The sequence below is a fragment of the Oncorhynchus gorbuscha genome, linkage group LG18 (genome assembly GCF_021184085.1).
Source record: "Oncorhynchus gorbuscha isolate QuinsamMale2020 ecotype Even-year linkage group LG18, OgorEven_v1.0, whole genome shotgun sequence".
In the NCBI taxonomy this organism is placed as follows: Eukaryota; Metazoa; Chordata; class Actinopteri; order Salmoniformes; family Salmonidae; genus Oncorhynchus; species Oncorhynchus gorbuscha.
In genome coordinates this window covers 27732914-27758165 of record NC_060190.1, presented here as the reverse complement: position 1 = coordinate 27758165, position 25252 = coordinate 27732914, and the positions used below count along the sequence as shown (strand labels likewise).

Genomic DNA, 25252 nt, shown 5'->3' with positions numbered 1-25252 from the left:
CGCACAAAACAATCAAATAAAATAGAAACGTGAAGCTAAGTAGTGCTCACAGGCAACTACTCATAAACAAGATCCCACAAAAAAACAGTGGGGAAATAGCTGCCTGTTTAACATGATTTATGAATGACTACCTCATCTCTGTACCCCACACATACAATTATCGGGAAGGTCCCACAGTCGAGCAGTGAATTTAAAACACAGATTCAACCACAAGGAAGAGCACCTATTGGTAGATGGGTAAAAAAACAAAAAACAAACATTGAATATCCCTTTGAGCATGATGAAGTCATTAATTACACTTTGGATGGTGTATCAATACCTCAAGTCACTACAAAGATACAGGCGTCCTTCCGAAAAGTTGCCGGCGAGGAAGGAAACCGCTCAGGGATTTCACCATGAGGTCAATGGTGACTTTCAAACGGTTACAAAGTTTAATGGCTGTGATAGGAGAAAACTGAGGATGGATCAACAACATTGTAGTTTCTCCACAATACTAACCTAATTGACAGGGAGAAAAGAAGGAAGCCTGTACAGAATAAAAATATGCATCCTGTTTGCAACAAGGCACTAGTAAATCTGTAAGTAAATCTGTAAATCACAAGTAAATCTGCTAAAAAAAATGTGGCAAAGCAATTCACTTTATGTCCTGTATACAAAGTGTTATGTTTGAGGCAAATCCATATACAACACATTACTAAGTACCACTCTCCATATGTTCAAGCATAGTGGTGGCTGCATCATGTTATCGGTACGCTTGTAATCATTAAATTAGTTTTTCAGGATAAAAAAGAAAAGCAATGGCAAAATCCTAGAGGATAACCTGGTTCAGTCTGCTTTCCACCAGACAATGGGAGATGAATTCACCTTTCAGCAGGACAATAACCTAAAACACAATCCCAAATCTTCATGGGAGTTGCTTACCACGAAGACAGTGAATATTCCTGAGATGCCGAGTTACAGTTTTGACTTAAATCTTCTTAAAAATCTATGGCAAAAGCTGAAAATGGTTGTCTAGAATTTATGAGCAACCAATTTGACAAAGCTTGAAGAATTTTGAAAATAATAATGGGCAAATGTTGCACAATCCAGTTGTGGGAAGCACTTACAGACTTACCCAGAAAGACACAGCTGTTATCACTGCCAATGGTGATTCCACAAAGTATTGACTCAGGGTTGAGAATACGTATGTAAATTACATTTCTGTATTTAATTTTCAATAAATGTGCAAACATTTCTAAAACATCTTTTCACTTTGTCATCATGAGGTATTGTGTGTAGATCGGTGGGGGAAAAAATCTATTTCATCCATTTTGAATTCAGGCTGTAAGACAACAAAATGTGGAATAAGTCAAGGGGTATAAATACTTTCTGAAGACAGATGCTTTAAAATGTGATTGTAGCTTTCACCCATACAGATTGATTTAGATGTAAAGAATGGAGGGTGTCATATTACAATGTGTATCCTTTGAGCATAAACCACCTCTGAATATTCTACATTGGTAATGCTTTTGATATGTTGTTTACATACATTTTACATTCACATACTTGACAGAGATACTGCCATCAGTGCCGCCACAACAGCTGCTATTATGGATACGTGGCTTGAAATGTCTCTGGATGGATTTAAAAAATTACACAAACAGTGTACAAAAAAAGGAAAAATATGCATTTTATATACAGTACCAGTCAAAATTTTGGGCACACCTACTCATTCAAGAGTTTTTCTTTGTTTGTACTATTTTCTACATTGTAGAATAATAGTGAAGACATCAAAACTATGAAATAACACCTTTTGAATCATGTACTAACCAAAGAAAGTGTTAAACAAATCAAAATATATTTTATATTTGAGATTCTTCAAAGTAGCCACCTTAAGTAGCCTTGATGACAGCTTTGCACACTCTTTGCATTCTCTCAACCAGCTTCATGAGCTAGCCACCTGGAATATATTTCAATTAACAGGTATACCTTGTTAAAAGTTCATTTGTGGAATTTCTTTCCTTTTTAGTGCGTTTGAACCAATCAGTTGTGTTGTGACAAGGTAGGGATGGTATACAGAAGATAGCCCTATTTGGTAAAAGACCACGTCCATATTATGGCAAGAACAGCTCAAATAAGCAAAGAGAAAAATAGTACAAATAAAGAAAAACCCTTGAATGAGTAGGTGTGTCCACTTTTGACTGGTACTGTATATATATATATATATATATATATATATATATATATATATATATATATATATATATATATATATATATATATATATATAGCCAATATGCCTTATTTTGTTTTATTTCCCTTAGGGGAAAAACAAGACTCTTTTCATAGAAGGCACAAGTGAATTGTAGAAAATGTGCAACCCTGCGAATCGGTGAAGATATACACAAAATACAACATTGCACATGTTTGGTTTTCACATTTGTGTGTTTTTCCTCTATAAACATAATTGATTAATCTTGTGTGCGACTGTGCCCCATTTGACTAGCTTACTGCATAGTAAATAGGGCCATAGAGTGTGTAACGGGAGAGTGGCTATTGGGGTCTGTTTTAGTAGCGATAAGTGAGATAATTTGTGCTAATCGCATCCAGTCATTAGTGGAGGACCCTCTGCAAAACAAATCCTGGTCCTTTTCACTAAGAATGTCTTTTCAGCACTTCGCTAAAGTCGCTTTCTTCACCACCTGACAATGAGACAGCTGCAAGCCAATGAATGAGCCTGATTGTCTTTTCCATTTAATCAGCAGTTACCAGTGAGTGAATCGGAGAAAAGAGAAGAATGAACTTGCTTTCACTTTCACGACACTTGTTCCCTTAACTCACTCATTTCTGAGTATGTGCTGACTTGAAAATGGAGAATAAAAAAATATATTTTAGTTTGGTCATACACTTAACGCATACAAACATTTTGTTGACTTCAGCTCTATGTCTGCTGGGAGAGACAATTCTAGGGGATTCTGTACAGGACAAACACATGGCAAAACCTCATCTTTTTTTATTTAACGAGGCAAGTCAGTTAAGAACATATTTGTACCTTGACAGCTCGGGGATTTGAACTTGCAACCTTCCGGTTACAAGTACAACGCTCTAACCACTAGGCTACCCTGCCGCTCCAAACATTAGTTTGAATTTCTGTTTGGAGAAACAATACTACAATGTCTACAGGGATTCTGCATTGGACAAGCACATGACAAAACCCATGCTTGAAAAGTAACTTGAAAAGGCATTCCACCCTCATCCCACCCAAAGATATTAAAGCAAGGTCTGATGAGAAGTTACGGAAGAGGATGAGAAAAACTTAATATTCATCGGGTGTTATGATGGGGGGGGGGGGGGGCTGCCGGGGCCAAAAGGGGGTTGTACAACTACATTTTAATCTAGTCGAGCATCAATCCTGATAAAAAAAATATTCTGTCCTTCTCTCTCCTCTCCGTTTCGGGGGGTCATCAATCAAACCTGTCATTCCCTCTGTCCCACCGGTCTCTCTCCGAGGCATCCGCCCGTTGTCGTGGCGTGAGGAAAACCGGCTCTCCGGGGAACTGGGAGGCCCACGCTACAGATGCTGCCGAAAATGAAAAGTGCAGAAGAAGAGAGAATGAGGTGCATTATAATGATGCCAGATCTGGATGGATGGTCGAGCAGTACAGACAGACAATAGGAGAAACACAGGAGTACTGTACTACATGAGACATTCATTTCAATAGTACTTGTGATTTTTTTTTTTTCTTATTGAACAATAATGATACAAAACAGGTACAAAATACAGGGTATTCAAAACATTTTCCCTCATCAATCTACTCACACTTCACGATAATGACAAAGCAAAACTGTTTTCTATCATTTTTTACAATTGTATATATTATCAGTTGAAGTTGGAAGTTTACATACACCTTAGCCAAATACATTTAAACTCAGTTTTTCACAATTCCCGACATTTAATCCAAGTAAAAATTATCTGTCTTAAATCAGTTAGGATCACCACTTTATTTTAAGAATGTGAAATGCCAGAACACTCCCAGTGGGTCATAAGTTTACATACACTCAGTTATTATTTGGTAGCATTGCCTTTAAATTGTTTAACTTGGGTCAAATGTTTAGGGTAGCCTTCCACAAGCTTCCCACAATAAGTTGGGTGAATTTTGGCCCATTCCTCCTGACAGAGCTGGTGTAACTGAGTCAGGTTTGTAGGCCACTTTTTCAGTTCTGCCCACACATTTTTTATAGGCTTGAGTTCAGGCTACAGAAGGACCACAGGGCGTTGTGGTAGCCACTACAATACCTTGACTTTGTTGTCCTTAAGCCATTTTGCCACAACTTTGGAAGTATGCTTGGGGTCATTGTCCATTTGGAAGACCCATTTGCGACCAATCTTTAACTTCCTGACCGATGTCTTGAGATGTTGCTTCAATATATCCACATCATTTTCCTGCCTCATGATACCATATATTTTGTGAAGTGCAACAGTCCCTCCTGCAGCAAAGCACCCCGGTATGCCATCAAGCCCTGGGGGTTTTTCCAGACTGAAATGATTTAATAGTCTCAAAAAGTTATTTCTCATTCATTTTGCCTTCGCACTGTTCTTTCTGTACATTTGTTAATTTCCTCTTATTTTGTGGGGTGGGGGTGGGGGAATTCCTTACAGTAATCGTCATGCAGAGGGTGAGGATGAAATGCAAATCTGCTTAAAATATTTAGCTTTCTCTTTCATAATATCATTCGGAAAATCATATCATTTTTTTTGTAGCGAACCTGTATTGGAGATTCAGGAAGAATTTGGTGCATTTTTCTCCATATTCCATGAGGTTTGCTTATTTTTGTAATAGAGTACATTAGATTGTTCTTGAACAAGTTCCTACAGTTCTTTTTGTTTTTCCTGTAACTTATTTTGTATCTCTGTAGAATTGTTTTTATTGCTATCTACCTGTACTATTAGTTCATGTATTTCCCTTGTTAGTTTTGTCTCTTTAGACAGAAACTGTGTATTGAATTGCATTGAATTTAATGACCTCTGAAGGTACCTCTGAGGGTTCAGGTTTTTTAAAATGTTTTTTTTTGTTGCATTTTCCAATTAAGAACATTCAAAACAAACGTGAAAAGATATTAGACAACGATAGGACAAAGTGACAGTAACAGACGAGCGTAACAACAAAATTATAATTATATATACAAACATACAATAAGAAAAAAATTATAACGAGACATTGGATCAACTGCTGTAGGCTACATATTATACATTACGTGTGAAACATTATGTGAGGATTATATATAGATTCAATCAATGAGATGTGGGGGGAGATTCTCCATATAGTCAATAAAAGGTTGCCAAATTCTGTAAAATGTCTTTAACTTGTTCCTCAAGCAGTAAGTGATTTACTCCAAAGTGATATAACTATTTACTTCCGATAGCCACATTGCAACTGGCAGGGAGGAATCCAATTTCCATTTCAAGGCAATACATTTCTTGGCAATCGCTAGCAATATTTCTGTTAGCTTTATAGTATGGCTTTGCCTAAGATTGGTGTTAGTAAAGTTACCCAGTAGACAGACCTCTGCGTCTAAAGGGAATGCAACCCCGTGAATTGAGGATATGGTATCACATACCCCCTGCCAGAAACCGTGTAGTTTTGAACACTGCCAAGTGGAATGGAGGAATGTTCCATCTGAGCCACATCTAAAACATAGGGAGGAGATATCTGGGTTGAACTTGTGCAGTCTAGATGGGGTGATATAGAGCTGATGGAGGAAATTAAACTGGATCAGTCTGTATCTGGAGTTCAATGTGGATGTAACACCATCCCTGCATAGGTCACTCCATAGATCCTCATCAAGATCAATACCCAGATCTTTTTCCCATCTAAGTCGGGTTTATCTAGCCCAGGCAGTGTTAGTCCTGACATAAGAGCATCGTATACACGGAAAATGGTCTTGAACAGTGGTTGGTCTGCGTGGCAGAGTTGTTCAATAGGTGACATCTTAGGTAGGTTCCATTGTCCCTTGAGAGTCACCCTAATAAAGTTTCGTAGTTGTAGGTAGCTAAAGAAGTCCTTGTTAGGCAAGTGGTATTTCTGTTTCAGCTGATCAAAAGACATAAGAACTCCCTCCTCGTAACAATGTTCCAGAAGAGTGATCCCCTTATCAGACCATGGTCTAAAGTTACTATTCTGGAAAAACATAGGGATCAATCTATTGTTCCATAAAGGGGTTTTAGGGGAAAGGAATCCCTCTCGTCCGAACAGCTCATGCAGTTTGCACCATGCCAGGACAGAATGTATGATTAAAGGGTGGTCTGTGACGGTTTTTATAGATTTTCTGTCCCATTTGTAAAACAATTCTGCCCCAGTGTCATCATTCACCTCAAACTTTTCAATGTTCAACCATGAGGGAGAGGGACCATTGTCAAACCTCTGAGCCAGAAACCTAGACTGTGCAGCCCAGTAGTACATTCTAAAATTGGGCGGGTTTAAGCCCCCTTGACTGTAATCAAGGGTCAGTTTATCCAGGCCAACCCTAGGGGTTTTGCCGTGCCAGATAAACCGTCTGGTCAGCTTGTCGAGAGAGGAATAAAATGCTGCGGGAACAGGGATAGGGAGAGATTGAAACAGATATAGAAATCTGGGCAGGACATTCAATTGAATTCCATTGATTCTACCCAGTAGAGTGAGAGGTAAGTCCATCCATTTGCAAAGGTCAACCTCCACCTTTTGCAACAAACTGGCCAGATTGAGTTTATAGAGGTTGTTCAGATTACCATCCACCATTATGCCCAAATGTGTGAAGCCCATAGGCGACCATCTAAAAGGAAACTTGTGCTTGATGGTATGATGGTCAAAGACAGACAACGGTAAGATTTCACTTTTATCAAAATTGACCATATATCCAGAGAAAGAACTATAACACTGTAGTAGGATCTGCAAGTGAGAGAGGGAGTGTTCTGGGTTTGTTAGAAATAAGATACGGTCGTCCGCAAAGAGTGATAATTTATGGGTATGGGGGCCCACCTCAAAGCCATGTATGTCAGGGCACGTTCTAATAGCCTAAGCCCACTTATTGCTTCGCCCAGTGGATATGGATTAAACCAAAATATACTCTCCTGTAAATGTAATAGAACTCACCCCGGAAAGATACGGTTACTTGAAAATGTACAAATCAATTAAAGTGACCGGGAGATACCAGCAGTTCAGAGAAAACAAGCGAACTGCATTTTATCCCCCAGAGAGACCGTCCTGGCTCAGACGTTGCTCAGTTCTTTGAGAAAAGTGTGCACTTCTCCCGGTGTGTTGAAGAGATGGCTTCTGCCTTTGTACTGAACTTTCATCCGAGCAGGGTGGATGAGGTAGCCGGTGATGTTCTTCTCCTTCAGTGCTTTGGCGGCAGGTCTGCACTGCTTGCGATGCCTTGCTTGCGACCCTCTTTCCATCGATTCTGATGTCCCCTTTGGCTCTTGCGAGTTGCAGTATCTTCTCTCTGTCTTGGAAACGGAGGAACCTGATTAGGACGGCTCGTGGGGGCTCATCTGGCTGGGGTTTCGGCGCTGATGTTCTGTGGGCACGTTCGATTTCCAGCGGCTTGGTGAAGTGGATTATGCCTAGGACCTCCGGGATCCATTGAGTGAAGAAACGGACCGGGTCACGGCCCTCGCTGTCCTCTTTCAATCCCACCACACGGAAATTATTACGTCTACTCTGGTTCTCCATCTGATCTACCTTGTTTTTGAGGTAGGCATTGTCCTTTTGCAGTTGTATCAAGACCTGGTCATGTCTAGCGATGGTATCTTCAACTGTGCTAATGCGCAACTCTGCCTCAGTCGATCTCAAAAGGAGATCATTCATGGAGGATTTCAGGTCGTCAATGGAAGAATGGAGTTCAGCCGATTTCTTATCAATTTTCATAGAAAGACCTCTGTTACCATCCTGAATTTCCCGGGGGAGAGTAGCCAGCATGTCGGCAGGCTCGCAAGAGGCTGCTGAGAGCAACAGTCTGGAACTGTCGTCTGAGTTGTGAGGGCTAATGCTAATCTTGCTAGCTGTAGTGTTATCGTTATCTTGGGAATCAACAACATTTTGGTTGTCCTTCTTGCCTCTCGGTCGGAGGTCCATGGCTCTTTGGGAAGGTAAGTACTTGACAATTTATCAGCCGATGTTGTTTCAACATTGTTATTTAGGTAAAAATAGAATAACTTTGAAGAGCTCGGTTTGTCAACGTCTGCTCAGCTCCGCAGCATCACGTGCTCCCAGGGTTCAGTTTTTTAAATATAAATTTGCATACATTTCTAAAAACCTGTTTTCACTTTGTTATTATGGTGTATTGTGTGTAGATTCATGAGGCTGTAACGTAACAAAATGTGGAAAAATACCCCATATTCCACATTTTGTTACAGCCTGAATTCAAAATGGATTAAATAGATTTTTCTCTCTCACCCATCTACACACAATACCCCATAAGGAAAAAGTGAAAACATGTTTTTAGACATTTTTGCAAGTTTATTGAAAATGAAATATCAAATGTACATAGGTATTCACACCCCTGAGTCAATACATGTTAGAATCACCTTCGGCAACGAAGCAAGCAGATGTGAGTCTTTCTGGGTAAGTATCAAAGCGCTTTGTACACCTGGATTGTACAATATTTGCACAATATTATGACAAAAATTCTCCAAGCTCTGTCAAAGTGGTTGTTGATCGTTGTTAGTCAGCCATTTTCAAGTCTTGCAATAGATTTTCAAACCAATTTAAGTCAGAACTCTAACTAAGCCAACTACAGTGTATAATTGGCCTTGTGCTTTAGATTATTGTCTTGCTGAAAGGTTAATTTGTCTCCCAGTGTCTATTGGAAAGCAGACTGAACCAGGTTTTCATCTAGGATTTTGCCTGTGCTTCCGTTTCATTTTATTCTAAAAAAACTCCCTAGTCCTTGCCGATGGCAAGCATACCCATAACATGATGCAGCCACCACCATGCTTGATAATATGTAGAGTCGTACTCAGTGATGTATTGTGTTGGATTTGCCCCAAACATAACGCTTTGTATTCAGGAGATAAAGTTAATTTCTTTGCCAGATTTTTTACAGATTTACAGTGCCTTGCGAAAGTATTCGGCCCCCTTGAAACTTTGCAACCTTTTGCCACATTTCAGGCTTCAAACATAAAGATATAAAACTGTATTTTTTTGTGAAGAATCAACAACATGTGGGACACAATCATGAAGTGGAACGACATTTATTGGATATTTCAAACTTTTTTAACAAATCAAAAACTGAAAAATTGGGCGTGCAAAATTATTCAGCCCCCTTAAGTTAATACTTTGTAGCGCCACCTTTTGCTGTGATTACAGCTGTAAGTCGCTTGGGGTATGTCTCTATCAGTTTTGCACATCGAGAGACTGAATTTTGTTCCCATTCCTCCTTGCCTTTTAACTTGCAACTTTCTGTAATCCATTTTAAATGCAGGCTGTAACACAACAAAATGTGGAAAAAGTCAAGGGGTGTGAATACTAGGCAGCGTAGAAGAAAATGTGATTTTTTTTTGTTGATAGCGCTAAAACACAAGGACTGCGGCCATTTTACAAACAGAAAAAACACTAAATGAATGTACAAACAACATGCGAAGGTCAGCTTCAGACAGTAGATCATTGACATTATACAACATTGGAAAGGCAGACGAGTGCCTATTTGATGCATGTTGTTGTGTCTCAGAAAAAGGACAGGTGTCCACTATAAGCCATGCCCCCATAAAATGTATTACGTCGTACCATTTGTGTATACTGCATTAATGAAATAACCAGAGTTTATTGCCTAAAAGTCCCATTGTCGTCCTAATATTGATAAAGGCCTCCACCCTCTGCCACAGAGGCTGTGTCCCAAATGTCACCATATTCCCTATACTCCAGTACTTTTGAGCGGGGCCCATACGGAGTAGGGTGTCATTTGGGACACATACAGTTAATTAACTTGATTATTATTATTATAGGACACTTGCCTTGGACTTCATGGTTGCTAATAATAATGCATATTTTTGACCCTGAGGAGCATATATCACTTCAATTGTCCCTATTCAATATACAATCAACTGATGGTGTCATTGTATCTACAAGTGTCATTCGGTGGCCTTGAGAGCACTTACATTAAATGGCTCTTTGCCAAAAAGCCCTTCAGCGCTCGCTGTTCAATTGCACTGTCAAAGGGAGAATTACCTGCAGAGGACATGACGTTTGGCTAATGTCCGCATTAAAAAAGCACATTTTCACAAAATGAAGTACCGGTAGAATAATCGCTGTATCTGCATATGCTGAAAAAGGAAGGTTTCTCGAAAGTGTCGTCAATTCTGCCTAATTGAGGGGCACGTGGCTAACTTGTGCTTCAGGAAAGTGTGTGTATGTGTCTGTGTGTTGGGGGGGGTTCGAGGAAAGGTTACAATGGGTGTGATAGGGGCCAGCTGTAGTGCTGAGCTGTGTGCTTGAGGGGAGGGTGTGTGTGTAGGGGGGAGGAATCTCTCACACTTTTTGTCCCGGGCCATCTGCTCAGGGTTTCATAATGGGGCGTGTGGCGGTGTGAGGGGGTATAAGGAGGGTGGAGGGGTCAGAGAATGGTAGAGGGCTACATTCCGTCACCTTAAAGCCATGCGACAGCCAGCACCTCAGCTGCTCCCCTTGAGCCCAGGCTATAGGGGCTGAGCCCTGGGGCTGTGACATGGAGAGGGAGATTTACAGTGCCCAAGTGACCTCGCATAAATGACTCCATTTCCCTAATCAGTCTAATTGAATTATCAGCCATTTTAGTTTTTGTAGTTGATTAGAACGGGGAAATGGGAAACAACTAGCCTGGGTTCAGACGTGTGGCATGACAGCACTGACAAAGCAGCTTGCTCCAGTCGAAACTGACTGGAACTCAGGTTATCTCTGATAATAGAGAAGTCCATTTTCTTAGAATGGGTGCTTCTATATAAATGAGATGTGCTATAGATGAGAGAAGACTGGCAACTTAGTCAACAGCTCCTCTGCCGCCCCCAAATAAGCTGAACTGGCACTCAGTCTCCCAATAGATCACATGTTTATTGGTCATTGTTATCAGGGCAGGAAGAACTCACTTCCCACTTCACGTTTTTCTCCAATGCCCCAAAATGGAAACAAAATCAAGAAGTTTGTTTATATAATGAGAGGGTCTATAGCAGGGCTGCCTTTTCAGTCCGACCCTAATTAAGCATATCTGATTCAGCTAGTTAAGGTATTGTTGAGCAGCTAATTAATAGAATCAGGTGTGTTAAATTAGGGTTGGACTGAAAACCCACAGGACGGTAGATCTCCAGGAAGAGGGTTAGGCAGCCCTGGTCTACAGGGACATATGACAGAGGACGATCAACTTAATCAGCAGCTGTTTCAATCAACGGTACACGGGACTTTCACCAAGCACAGCACAGCATATATTCAACACAAATCTCAAAGCAGCAGACCCAAAATGATACATGCATGTGCACGTCCTTCGAAATGAAACTCAACACTAAGCAAACAATCTTTCCCATTCAGCTAAGTGGCACTTTAGTCATGGTTCTCTCTCCCTCTTTGGGCGAGAGTGAGTGTATAAATGTGTGTGAGTGGTATTGACCCCACGAGCAGATGGGCCTCTCGAAACTGCTCGGCGCAGCCCGCACCCCGGGTCATGCTGGAGAATGGTGTGGGAGTATGTGTGTGTCAGTAGACCATCTGACACCGCCCACAAATGGTCCGCTCTCTGTGGTCTGTGCTTTACATGTGAATGCAACAAATGGAGTGCAATCAAGGAATGGAGTTAATTATTGAGATGGTGTGCGAATACAGATATTTCATATGATAATCAGGCAGTTGGTCTGATGAACACATGACGTTTATTAGGTTCACCCATTTAGTACCGGGTCAGACCCTCCGTTGCCTCCAGAACAGCCTGAATAATTCTGGCAAACAGTCCGTTCCATGTCATCCCAAAGATGCTCTTTTGAGTTGAGGTCTGGGGACTGCGCAGACCACCTAAGTAAAATTAATTCACTGACATGTGTCTGGCAATGTTTTTCTACTCCTCAATTGTCCAGTGTTGGTGATCACATGCCCACTGGAGCCGATTCTTCTTGTTTTTAGCTTATAGCAGTGGAACCTGGAGTGGTCATCTGCTGCAATTGCCCATCTGTGACAAGAACGGACGAGTTGTGCGTTCCGAGATGCCGTTCTGCACACCACTGTTGTACTGTGCCGGTAATTGTCTGTTTATGGCCTTGCCTGTTAGCTTGCACGATTCTTGCCATTCTCCTTCGAAGTCTCTCATCAACAAGCTGTTTTTTTCGGCCACAGGACTGCCGCTGACTGGATGTTTTTGTTTGTCACACTATTCTCGGTAAACCCTAGACAAGGTATTGCGTGAAAAGCCCAGGAGGGTGGCCATTTCTGAGATACTGGATCTGGAGAGCCTGGCTGCAACGATCATACCACGCTCAAAGTCACTTTGGGCACTCGATTTTCCCATTCTAACATTCAAATAAACAATAACTGAATGCCTCGATGCCAGGTTTATATAACAAGCCACAGCCCTGTGACTCACTGTCTGTAGTGATCCATTTTCATGAACGGGGTGGTGTACCAAATAAACTGGCAGGTGAATGCACAGTGCATTCGGAAAATATTCAGACTCCTTGACTTTTCAATGTAATCAATTTTGAATTCCAGCTGTAACAAAATGTGGAATAAGTCAAGGGGTATGAATAGTTTCTGAATATAGTTACAGTGCATTTGGAAAGTATTCAGACCCCTTTACTTTTTCCATATTTTGTTACGCTACGGCATTATTCTGAAATTGATTAAAATGTTTTTTTTACTCATCAATCTACACACAATACCCCATAATGACAAAGCAAAAACAGGTCATTAGAAATTTGTACACATTTATATATATATAAAAAAAACAACTAGTATCATATTTACATAAGTGTTCAGACCCTTTACTCAGTACTTTGTTGAAGAATCTTTGGTAGCAATTACAGCCTTGAGTCTTCTTGGGTATGACGCTACAAGCTTGGCACCCCTGTATTTGGGGAGTTTGTCCCATTCTTCTCTGCAGATCCTCTCGAGCTCTGTCAGGTTGGATGAAGAGCGTTGCTGCACAGCTATTTTCAGGTCTCTCCAGAGATGTACGGGCTCTGGCTGAGCCACTCAAGGACATTGAGAGACTTGTCCCGAAGCCACTCCTGCATTCTCGGCTGTGTGCTTAGGGTCGTTGTCCTGTTGGAAGGTGAACCTTCGCCTCAGTATGAGGTCCTGAGCACTCTGGTTTACATCAAATATCTCTCTGTACTTTGCTCCGTTCATCTTTCCCTCCAGGTCCCTGCCACTGATAATCATCCCCACAACGTGATGGTGCCACCACCATGCTTCATCGTAGGGATGGTGCCAGGTTTCCTCCAGACGTGACGTTTGGCATTCAGGCCAAAGAGTTCCATCTTGGTTTCATCAGACCAGATAATCTTGTTTCTCATTGTCTGAGTCTTTTAGGTGCATTTTGCCATGTCCAATCAGGCTGTCATGTGCCTTTTACTGAGGAGTGGCCTCCATCTGGCCACTCTACCATAATGGCCTGTTTGGTGGAGTGCTGCAGAGATGGTTGTTCTCCATCTCCACATAGGAACTCTGTCAGAGTGAGCTTCGGGTTCTTGGTCACCTCCCTGACCAAGGCCCTTCTCCCCTGATTGCCATGTTTGGCTGGGAGGACAGCTCTAGGAAAAGAAGTGGTGGTTCCAAACTTCTACCATATAAGAATGATGGAGGCCACTGTGTTCTTGGGGACCATCACTGCTGCAGACATTTTTTGGTACCCTTCCCCAGATCTGTGCCTCAACACAATCCTGTCTCTGTGCTCTGCGGACAATTCCTTCGACCTCATGGCTTGGTTTTTGCTCTGACATGCACTGTCAACTGTGGGACCTTATGTAGACAGGTGTGTGCCTTTCCAAACCATGTCCAATAAATTGAATTTACCACAGTTGGACTCCAATCAAGTTGTATAAACATTCATTTAATCAATTTTAAAATAAGTCTGTAACGTAACAAAATGTATGAACAAGTCAAGGGGTCTGAATACTTTCAAAATGTATTGTATATTTCATAGGAGAAAATGTGGAAGGTTTTTCGATGATACCCAAATAACTACGCTTTCATTTTCATCAAGGGTTAACATCTTCATTTTCAACCTCTACTGTTGCTTTGGTATAGTGTTTACTTTACGGGCAGCTTGAGCAAAAAGCTGAAAACTAGTACCACTACGTGGTCTCTTAAGTCTATGGAATTGGTCATAGTGATCAGCAAGTCATATTCTATTTTATATTCTTATTCATGTTCAATTTTTTTTCAGTAGTCCCTGACTCTGCATCCTACACACACCTGTGTCCTGCTTCCCAATTAGACCCATTCAATGATTGAGAATTCCATACTGCCATAGTGATGATACTTATTTTCCACCATAATTTGCAAATAGATTCATTAAAAATCTTACAATGCGATTTTCTGGATTTTTTCCCCCTCATTTTGTCTGTCATAGTTGAAGTGTACCTATGATGACAATTACAGGCATCATCTTTTTAAGTTGGAAAACTTGCACAATTGGTGGCTGACTAAATACTTTTTTTGCCCCACTGTACATATTCTTATTCCATCCCTTTAGATTTGTGTGCATTAGGTAGTTGTTAGGGAATTGTTAATTACTTGTTAGATATTACTGCACTGCCGGAACTAGAAGCACAAGCATTTCACTACACTCGCATTAACATCTGCTAACCATGTGTATGTGACCAATACATTTTTTTATATCAGATACAGTCAAGGTGATGGAAGGATTGTTCATCACAGCACATACATTTAGGGGGATGGACGGGGATGTCTATTTTCCTTTCCCTTACCACACAAAGGGCTGTCTAAATAAAGCCAATACCTATAATCTGATTCGAAAGTGTCTTGTCATGAAGCAAATGCAGGGAGATTTGTTTTTTTTGGGGGGGGGGGGGGCTTGGTTTACTGGACATTTCCTGGAGGTTGCCATTTGCGGAATTGAAAGCAAGGTGTGAGGCAGATAGTGAGAGGACAGAGGAAAAAAAACTGTTCACCGTTTGAATTTTGTATAAATAATTATGAGATCATAGTAAGACATTGTAAAGGGTCATATACAAGCATAGAAGCCTTACGATGCGTTATACCTACAGGCTTTAAGTAAAGTGTTACCCAATGTTTCATCAAAAAAACAAGTATTCTTTCCTTAGAATTCTTACCATGGGACATTCAGATGGAAATTCACAAACATAACTAATCTTGAATTATGTGATTCTAGGACTTTCCTGTGAATGCAAATAATTACCTAACCACAATACAAAATACATTTTTCCTGACAGAATACCTAACAATTCCTGGGGCTGTATTCATAAATCGTCACAGGAGTGCTGATTTAGGATTGGATTTGCCTATTATATCATAATGAATGAGACTACATGGACAGGAGGGACCTGATCCCAGATCAGCGCTCCTACGTTGAGGCACATGAATAATGCCGCTGAAATAACGGTGTACTCTACTTTTGCCAGCCCTTAAGAGTTTAGTGCTCCATATTGTGTGATGTAGCCTATAGGAGACTGGGGCACCCCCAGCTGTCTCTCTCATTGTGATGGTTTTGTGCTGCTATCCCATCAAAACCACCCCAGTCACGTGACTCTCTTTGTCCTGTCTCCACGTTAGCCTTGCAGGAGAGGAGCAGCAGCCACAAGAGGCAACAGCTGTTGAATAGGGACCAGTGGTCTGCTTCCCATAGAGCTGCTGCACCTTGCAAGTCACTCTATCAAGATGGATGAGAACCCCCATTTTCTTAGCAGACACGTTTCCTGCTCAGGGATGACGGCTTACTTCCTAAATGAGTCCCCCCCCCCATATTTCCCTATCTAACCAGGGTGGGTGGTCTGATTTAATGCTGCTGCACACTATCTGGCTTCAAAAAAAAAAATCCAGCAGAATCAGATCAGGAGAGCCATTCTAATATCATGAAAATCTGCATGACACGACAAAGTCTTTAAGTCAAAGCGAAGTGTCACGTGACAGAAAAATTTGTAGAAAATCCTGAGATTTGTTTGCAAAGGTGTCTGCAGTCTTTTTGGAAACACTACAGGGATCACATTAGGCACACATGTTGTATTAATTATGGATTAGTATAAGATATGGAAAGAAACTGTACAGTAAATGTTTATAATACCCAATGAAAGTCTACTAAGCTATTATGTGACTCTACGCTAAAGTGTTAACATCTGTTATAAAGTTCAGATGTTTTTAAGTGAAAAAGAAAACTGAACCATCAGGAGCAGGGAGACCCTATACTTTAGTAGTATACACTTCCACTCTCTAGCGTAACATTTCTGTGCAAATTTCATAGAAGACCTATTAGGTATCCATAGGATTGGGTAAATATAACTTGAATGTACTACCCTTTAAATACAAATGGATACCACTTTGGCATCGTAACAATGTGCATTATTGTAGCACAGGAACATTCTAAGGCATGTGATAATACACTAAACAAAAAAAGCACTTATTTTGAATTCAGGTCAAACATGCAGTTTGTTAGAGTAGACCCAATCCTATCACTTCACGGTGCAGGTTTGACTGAACGCCGGCCTTACCAAAAATGGATTGAAAATCAGAAGACAAACACATGCAAAAGTAACGAGGTTTAATTCAAATAAAACCATGCACAGGTCACCTTCACCCAGATTCACACCCGTTATGAAATAAACAACTAAAGCCATACGTTGCAGTCAGTGAGCCCACTGTATGCGATGACCTCTGAGTAAACAGGTCAACCCTAAAGACAAAACAAAAACTCATTCTCCACATAGGAGACCACAGTAATGTGGTGAACCTGAAAAAAGGTGCAAAGCACAAAAGATGAGCATTTCAAACCCCATGTACTTTAAGAGAAACCAAGAGAACCTTTATTCCTCCCCCCCCAATCCCATGTACCGTACACGTGCCAAGGCCGACAAATTCACATATTCGGGATCAAAAAGCTAGTTACTCAGTTTGAGACCAAAGCTATCCTGAAAGACCTTAAAAACAGTTAATGGGGGGGGGGGCATGTTTATTTATTAGCTTTCTGAAACACACTGGCAAGACTACGCTGTAGATCCCAAACCACTGCCTCTGACAAGTCCAACTGGGGGAGCAGAATTCTTGCGGCAAAATTAAGAGCCAAACAGTGAAAACTTTATCGGCCACATTGCGGTGGGGGCACAGGTCTATTTTTCTTTCGTGGAGCAGCAAGTCATCTTGATTTCCACCCTTGTTATACCTACAGTACAAAGCAAATGTCATCATCCTTGGTTGAAGAACCCAGCACACACATAAGATAGGTACACTCAATAAGATCATTTATGTTATTTTACAATCTGGATGTAGAACACAAAGATAAAAAAAAAAGATGAAGTAATTTGTATCAATGTCTGGTCTGCACAGTGGTGAGCATTGGGTGTCAGGGTAGGGTATGGGTGGAGTCCACCTGTGCAACCATCTCTCTGTCCAACGAGAAGGTATCGAGAGACAAAGTGGCCATGACTTAGGACAAAGGGGATGGGGCCTGGCAAAAAGAGCTTACGTGAGAACAGAGGTTTCAAGAGTCTCTGAAAAATAAGAGGGGTACATGTACGCTGCATGTGCGGATTTGTGTGCATGTGAGGAATCGTTGAATCATAATGTGCATGTATTGAATGTGTATATTTATTTGTGTGTTGAATGAAGGGAGAGTGAAGGAGAGTTGAGATAGCAGGGCTAGTCAGGGGACTCAGTTGCTGAATAGCTGGCCTTCGGGGGGCTGGGGGAGCTTCATGTTCTCTTTGCACATCATGAGCCGCCGGAGCTCCTGCAGCACCACACGGATGCTGTACGAGTTCTGCCACTTGGCCAGTGCCGCCACTGCCCGCGTGTCCACCTGAGAATGGGAGGTTACATACATGTGAGGCTCAAAACTTACACAGCTAAACGAGAAAACGTCCCCTTTTCAGGACCCTGTCTTTCAAAGATAATTGGTAAAAATCCACATAACTTCACAAATCTTCATTGTAAAGGGTTCAAACACCGTTTCCCCATGTTTGTTCAATGACCCATAAACAATTAATGAACACGCACCTGTGGAATGGTTGTTAATACACTAACAGCTTACGGTAGACAATTAAGGTCACAGTTATGAAAACGTAGGACACTAAAGAGGCCTTTCTAGTGACTCTGAAAAACACCAAAAGAAAGGTGCCCAGAGTATCTACTCATCTGCATGAACGTGCCTTAGGCATGCTGCAAGGAGGCATGCAGATGTGGCCAGGGCAATAAATTGCAATGTCCGTACTGAGTCACCTAAGACAGTGCTACAGGGAGACAGACAGCTAATCGTCCTCGCAGTGGCAGAACGTGTAACACCTGCACAGGATCGGTACATCACACCTGCAGGACTGGTGCAGGATGGCAACAACTGCTCGGGTTACACGCACAATCCCTCCACCAGTGCTCAGACTGTCTGCAATAGGCTGAGAGGTTGGACTGACTGCTTGTAGGCCTGTTGTCTGGTGAGGACCTGCCTTACATCACCGGAAACAACGTCACCTATGGGCACAAACCCACCGTCGCTGGACCAGACAGGACTGGCAAAAAGTGCTCTTCTCTGACAAGTCGTAGTTGTCTCACCAGGGGTGATGGTCGGATTTGCGTTTATCATCGAAGGAATTAGTGTTTAACCGAGGCCTGTACTCTGGAGCGATTTGGAGGTAGAGGGTCCGTCATGGTCTGGGGCGTTGTGTTACAGCATCATCGGACTGAGCTTGTTGTCAATGCAAGGAAATCTCAACGCTGTGCGTTACAGGGAAGACACCCTCTTCTCTCATGTGGTACCCTTCCTGCAGGCTCATCCTGACATGACCACCCAGCATGACAATGCCAGCAGCCATACTGCTCGTTATGTGCATGAATTCCTGCAAGACAGGAATGTCAGTGTTCTGCCATGGCCAGCGAAGAGCCCAGATCGCAATCCCATTGAGCACGTTTGGGACCTGTTGGATCGGAGGATACGGGTTCGGGCCATTCCCCCCCAGAAATGTCCGGGAACTTGCAGGTGCCTTGGTGAAAGAGTGGTGCAGGCCACGAGGAGGAGATGCACTGCAGTACTTTGTTCAAGTACACATTATTCCATTTCTGTGGAACTTGTTCAGTTTATGTCTCTGCTGTTGAATCTTGTTATGTTCATACAAATATGTACACGTTAAGTTTGCTGAAAATAAATGCAGTTGACAGTTTATATGCAGACATCACTTGGAAAGGACATAGCCTCTTTTTGAGAAAATTGTGTTTCAAAGCTTGGCTTATTTTAAAATGTGGCTGATTGGTGACTTTAGCTGAGACAAAAGTTCCCTCAATTACAAACAATCCCGATTCCTGGACTAAAAACATGTTCAGTTTAAAGTGCGTTTTAGTCTAGGAGTAGGGTAAATCTGGTTCTGGAAAACCAGTCCTACGTCTGTAGGTAATGAATCAGATGTGCTTCGCTAGCTGTAGGCTGAAGTCTTTCAGGCTACACACTCAAATACAAAGGTTGCTTTTGATTTGTGGTAATTGATCCAACCCGAACAGGAAATGTATGACTTGGGACTTACCACACCATTTGAGTTGTGTACGCCATTCAGATTGATCTTGGTCACGAATCGGACAAAAGGGGGAGACTCCGGGTATCTGGGTCCACATTCTACCTTTAGACTGTACATCCTGTTCTCGTAGATTGTCTGGAAGAAAGACATCAGAAAAAAGGCAAGATTTAAGTCTTGAAATAGGTTTCAGCTCAAGATAAAGACTGCATGGTCGTGGGTAACTGTCTTGGTTATAATCAGCGGTGCTCTATGATAATACTTTTGTTGTAGGCCTATGTTTGTGCTGCTGCATATCCATTTGGCCATCCCAGTAGAATTAGAATGTTCCCATTTCATTTCAATGCTGTCCCACTTACGGTTTGTGGGCTTTGCCTCGACTGGGTGAAAGGTGATTTATGCTATGTTTATGCTCACAAGCAACGTCAACAAAAACACATCCTACTTCATAAGCTAGCCATTACCCAAGAACTAGCTACATGTGCATGGTTAAGAGCTGGCCTGCTGTGTCATGTGCATTCATTTAGCTGTGGCGCCAAACTCATTGCCACCACTTCAAAAATAACAAGTTTATTTTTGGGGGAACATAGTATTTCTACCAAACATACTCTCAATAAAGTTGTTATGCACATCCACTTTTCCTTTGTAAATAGATCTGTCTTACAACGGTGTTGTTCCCAAGGCTATTTCGCTCGTTGTTCCACTGGCAGCCGAATCTGCCGTTGAGCAAATATACAACTCCTCTCTTCCAATGAGCTAAATATGTGTATGTGACCAATAAAATTTGATAGGAATTAAGGAAACCAGGTCGGAGTAGAGTCCTCCCACCCTGGGAGGCCCTATGGTGTGTGTGTGTGTGTGTGTGGTGGTAGCTTTTTTTCTTACCCTGGGAGGCCCTATGATCATGCCTGTCCAGCGAGTCAGCATTATGTCCTCATCGTCCTCCAGTCCCCAACTCACCGTCCCGTCTCCAACGCCTTTCTGGCCCTCTTCCAGCTCCTCCAGCAGCCGGAAGTTACGGGGTACTTTGACGCCTTTTTAAACAGAAAAGGTTCAAAGCAGACATTTTTCAACCACACGTGCCTAGTAGCTACAGCACACAAACAAGGGTGCCATGTTGGTTCTATTGAATTACGTATATAAAAAACAAGTCAATCATGACGCAAGACTGAACGTAGTCATTTTAATAAAAATGTCCATTCCATAAAAGCTTTCAATTTGGCCCCATTGTCAAACATGAGAATTTTGCAGGCCTACTGATTATGCAGTCCTTTCATCCAATTTCAGGCACACATGTAAGTATGTATTTCGATAGTCATGAATTTAAAACCCACAACCCTCAGCTAATCAAATACATTATAGTAGGAGCCATGTAATGTCAAAGGTCCAATGCAGACATGATTAAAAATATCAAATAAATTCTGGGTAACAACTAAGTAGCTTTTTTGGGGGAGCATTTTCAATTAAAAATGCTAAAAAATAAATAAAATAAAAACTCTTCTTAGTGAAGGACAATTTCTTAAGCAAGAATTTTGCTAGGACTGTTGGAGTGGTCTGAGGAGAAAGGTGCAACTGCAGCCCGCAATTCGGGGCGTTCTTGCATGTGCATTCCTGCATTAGCAGGAACCCCTCTTTATACTTAATATTGGTTCATTTTTAAGCTATGACTCCAGTACATATGCAGGAAGCAGGGGCACTCCAGTACAGTAAATGGCGGTAATGCACCATAACATTGGAAACCAATCGCCGTTAAACCGCACAGAAGAGAAAGGGGGCGACAATGGTGGCTAGTAAAAAACAGTGTCCTTTGCCCCCCCCACCTGTCGGGCACCCTTTTCCGGCAGTTATTTAAACATTGGCGAGGTCAGGTGTTCGGCAGGCTGGAATGAAGGACACGGCATGCTTGCTTAGCCAGCTAGTCCTAAGGAGGACTCTGGTACAGAGTAGGCAGGAGCGACACTGTGCTAGCTAACTATCAAGCTAGCTAGCAGTGTCAACTGGTCAATCTCCAAGGCATTCCTAGTTGATCAAACATTTCAGTAAAAACCCACTAAATATTTTATTTTGTGTCTCGCGTTGTTGGCGGTAGGTGCACCCAATCCAGCTGCCCTGCGTGCCGGGTAGGCGAAGTATTCCTATTTTGAACTATTTGAGGTGTCTGAAGGACAAACTGCCATCCCGACGTGTCGGAAAGCAAATCAAATGCACCTATTGACCTAGTGCTTGACCAATCAAATGACTCAGATTACCAAGTCTGCAGTAACCTAACGTAGCAGGCGTAAAATAAATCTTAGCTGTCATTAGTCACAGCAATTAACACAGCACAGAGCTGCTGTTTTTATAATTGTGTTTGTGTTTATACTCAGCACTGTCAACACTTGTCATAAAATATGCGTTCTTCCTACTGCCACTCGCAATGAATGAGTAGGAAATTGTATCGATTAGGGCTTGCTTGCATTAAAAAAAGGCATAGGTATTTTTTTAAATATATAATAATATTGGATTTTCTGATCATTGGAGTAAAAACTAGAATTTATGCACGAGGAAGAAACAATGCGGTGGGGCACAAGTTTTGCCATCTGCTTTAAGATGGTGCCCCCTTTTTGGTCAGTGTCAGAGGACAGGGAGAGCAGAGGGACGTTGAGGCGGACCCTCCGTCTGCTGCTCTCTCCCCCTGAGACTGACCATCCGATGCAGGCACTATCAGCCCAGTAAAATCAAAATAGCAAATTATTTAACTTTTATGGTCACTCAACTGTGCCTCAAGCAATACAACCGACCCATTACCGGTGCAATCATATAGCCTACCTCAAAGAAGAACAATGTTTTGGCAGGACAATTCAAGCAAAGCCAATATGCGATGATAATGTATTGGGCCTAAACTCCACTGCTACAGTGCTGTTTTTCATGTTGCGAGGGCTTATCTTTAAGTCATGAAAAAAAAGGAGGAAAAGCTATAGATCTGATTGCTTTTTAACAAAGCGATTTTGACATAGAAAGGGTTGGTGACCACTGTCGTACACTAATAGGGCATTAAAATAATTTACATTTTAAATCATTTTCATAGTATTATACGAACCTCCGTGTGGAAATATAAAATACAGGAAATCACGTTAACTAGCTATCCCTTATCAATCAACTATTCATGCACCTCAATATGACACGTGCAATTGCCTGTAGCTACACATTTCTCAGGTTATGGGTGTGTACCACTGGGGTGTAATCATTAGTCACTAAAACGAGAGTTTATATGAGTCAAATTCAGGTAGGTATCTTGGTTTCGTTTGTTTCCGTTTAAGACACGTTTTGCAACATTATTAGCGTAATGAATAGCCCCTGGTGTGTACCAAAGGTAATGACCAGTTGACAAAACTAGCTAACGTTAGCATCAACGTATCCAAAAATAGTTCAATACTCAATGCTGATTAAAATGAACATTTCACTCAACTAACAGCTGATATGAAGTAGGATAAATCTATTCTGAAAGATTCCAGCGATATAGTTAGTTAGCTTAGTTATTCTAAACATGTATGCTAGTTAACTAGTTCTGTTTCTCGCTTTGCAAATTGTGTCGGTTCAGCTAGTGTCGTTAGCTAGCTTGCTAACGTTAGCTCTGCAGAAACATGACGCTGCAGTTGAATAGGCTACCTTACGTTAGCTACATGCGCAGATGGCTAAACAACCGCAATACATTCACCAATAGTCAATTATGACGATAACATCGTTTATGGCAGAATCAAGTCATGTTTTAAAAGCACATGAGTTGGGCAAAAACAGAAAAATTACCGAAGAGCCAGCTAAACTAACGTTAGTTAGCGCGCAATACTGGCAGAGCTAACACCCACATTAATCTAACATTAATAAACATGCTGTCTGGGGAAATGTGGAGTTTTTGAGATGAATGGCTCATATTGGAAGGTAAAATAAACCACTATTACAGTAAACGTAAAATAATAGCTTATCAAATGAATATCACAAATGTGTGAACGGGGAATTACTTTACCTGATCCGGCGGCGGCCGCCATTTTTATCATTGAATAGCGGGGACGCGCACGTTTAAGTGCGTCAGTGCAAATCAAGTGTTCTGGGGTGTAATTCAGTCTGCCGATTCTGTTGCAAAACGTTTCTTAAACGGAAGGAAACGTGGCGGGACCTACCTGAATTTGTCCAATAGAAACTCTCGTTGTGCAGCTGTTTTTGGCGAATGAATACACCACTGTTTGAGCATTATTTTTGTGTGGAGTCGACTGTCAAAATAAAACCAAATTCACATTACCACTAAAAACGACCATAAATGACATATGACGTCACCATGGTCTGAAAGCCAATTTAGTCATGTGGATATGAATCAGTCTTCATTAGTTACTAACATGGCTTGTTTCAGCTGGTGCCAATGGCACCCTATACCGTACACAATGCACTAGCGTTGACCTCTTTTTTGTTGTTTTTGAATGCTGCAAAAAATATTTTAGCTGCAAATGTGTACAAAACAGCCTACAGTGGAAGTCAGAAGTTACATACACCTTAACCAAATACATTTAAATGCAGTTTTTCACAATTCCTGACATTTAATCAGACTAAAAAATCCCTGTTTTAGATCAGTTAGGATCCCCACTTTATTTTAAGAATGTGAAATGTCAGAATAATAGTAGAGTGATTTATTTCAGCTTTTATTTTTCTTTCATCACATTGCCAGTGGGTCAGAAGTTTACATACACTCAATTACTATTTGGTAGCATTGCCTTTGAACTGTTTAACTTGGGTAGCCTTCCACAAGCTTCCCACAAGAAGTTGGGTGAATTTTGGCCCATTCCTCCTGACAGAGCTGGTGTTACATTTACATTACATTTAAGTCATTTAGCAGACGCTCTTATCCAGAGCGACTTACAAATTGGTGCATTCACCTTATGACATCCAGTGGAACAGCCACTTTACAATAGTGCATCTAAATATTTTAAGGGGGGGGTGAGAAGGATTACTTTATCCTATCCTAGGTATTCCTTAAAGAGGTGGGGTTTCAGGTGTCTCCGGAAGGTGGTGATTGACTCCGCTGTCCTGGCGTCGTGAGGGAGTTTGTTCCACCATTGGGGAGCCAGAGCAGCGAACAGTTTTGACTGGGCTGAGCGGGAACTGAACTTCCTCAGTGGTAGGGAGGCGAGCAGGCCAGAGGTGGATGAACGCAGTGCCCTTATTTGGGTGTAGGGCCTGATCAGAGCCTGGAGGTACTGAGGTGCCGTTCCCCTCACAGCTCCGTAGGCAAGCACCATGGTCTTGTAGCGGATGCGAGCTTCAACTGGAAGCCAGTGGAGAGAGCGGAGGAGCGGGGTGACGTGAGAGAACTTGGGAAGGTTGAACACTAGACGGGCTGCAGCGTTCTGGATGAGTTGTAGGGGTTTAATGGCACAGGCAGGGAGCCCAGCCAACAGCGAGTTGCAGTAATCCAGACGGGAGATGACAAGTGCCTGGATTAGGACCTGCGCCGCTTCCTGTGTGAGGCAGGGTCGTACTCTGCGGATGTTGTAGAGCGTGAACCTACAGGAACGGGCCACCGCCTTGATGTTGGTTGAGAACGACAGGGTGTTGTCCAGGATC

At 41.9% G+C, this 25252-nt stretch overlaps 1 protein-coding gene across 1 annotated transcript; it reads right to left on the bottom strand.

Moving 5' to 3' along the window:
- Positions 1-16693: 16693 nt before the first annotated feature.
- On the bottom strand, positions 16694-23749 carry ube2v1 (ubiquitin-conjugating enzyme E2 variant 1). The gene is made up of 4 exons (XM_046312019.1): positions 23664-23749; positions 20546-20694; positions 19673-19798; positions 16694-17964 (listed from the first exon to the last, which is right to left on the bottom strand). The coding sequence occupies exons 1-4, from the start codon at positions 23692-23694 to the stop codon at positions 17818-17820; spliced, it is 453 nt and encodes a 150-aa protein (XP_046167975.1). The 5' UTR covers positions 23695-23749; the 3' UTR covers positions 16694-17817.
- Positions 23750-25252: the final 1503 nt, after the last annotated feature.

Bases quoted from the DNA above. Each gene is read 5' to 3' on its own strand.
- ube2v1 (XM_046312019.1), bottom strand. From the start codon at position 23,694: ATGATAAAAATGGCGGCCGCCGCCGGATCAG. The intron at 19,799-20,545 runs GTAAGAAAAAAA...TCTTTCTTCCAG, and splicing joins TGATCATAGGGCCTCCCAGG to ACAATCTACGAGAACAGGAT. The intron at 17,965-19,672 runs GTAAGTCCCAAG...TCCCATTCTCAG, and splicing joins TACACAACTCAAATGGTGTG to GTGGACACGCGGGCAGTGGC.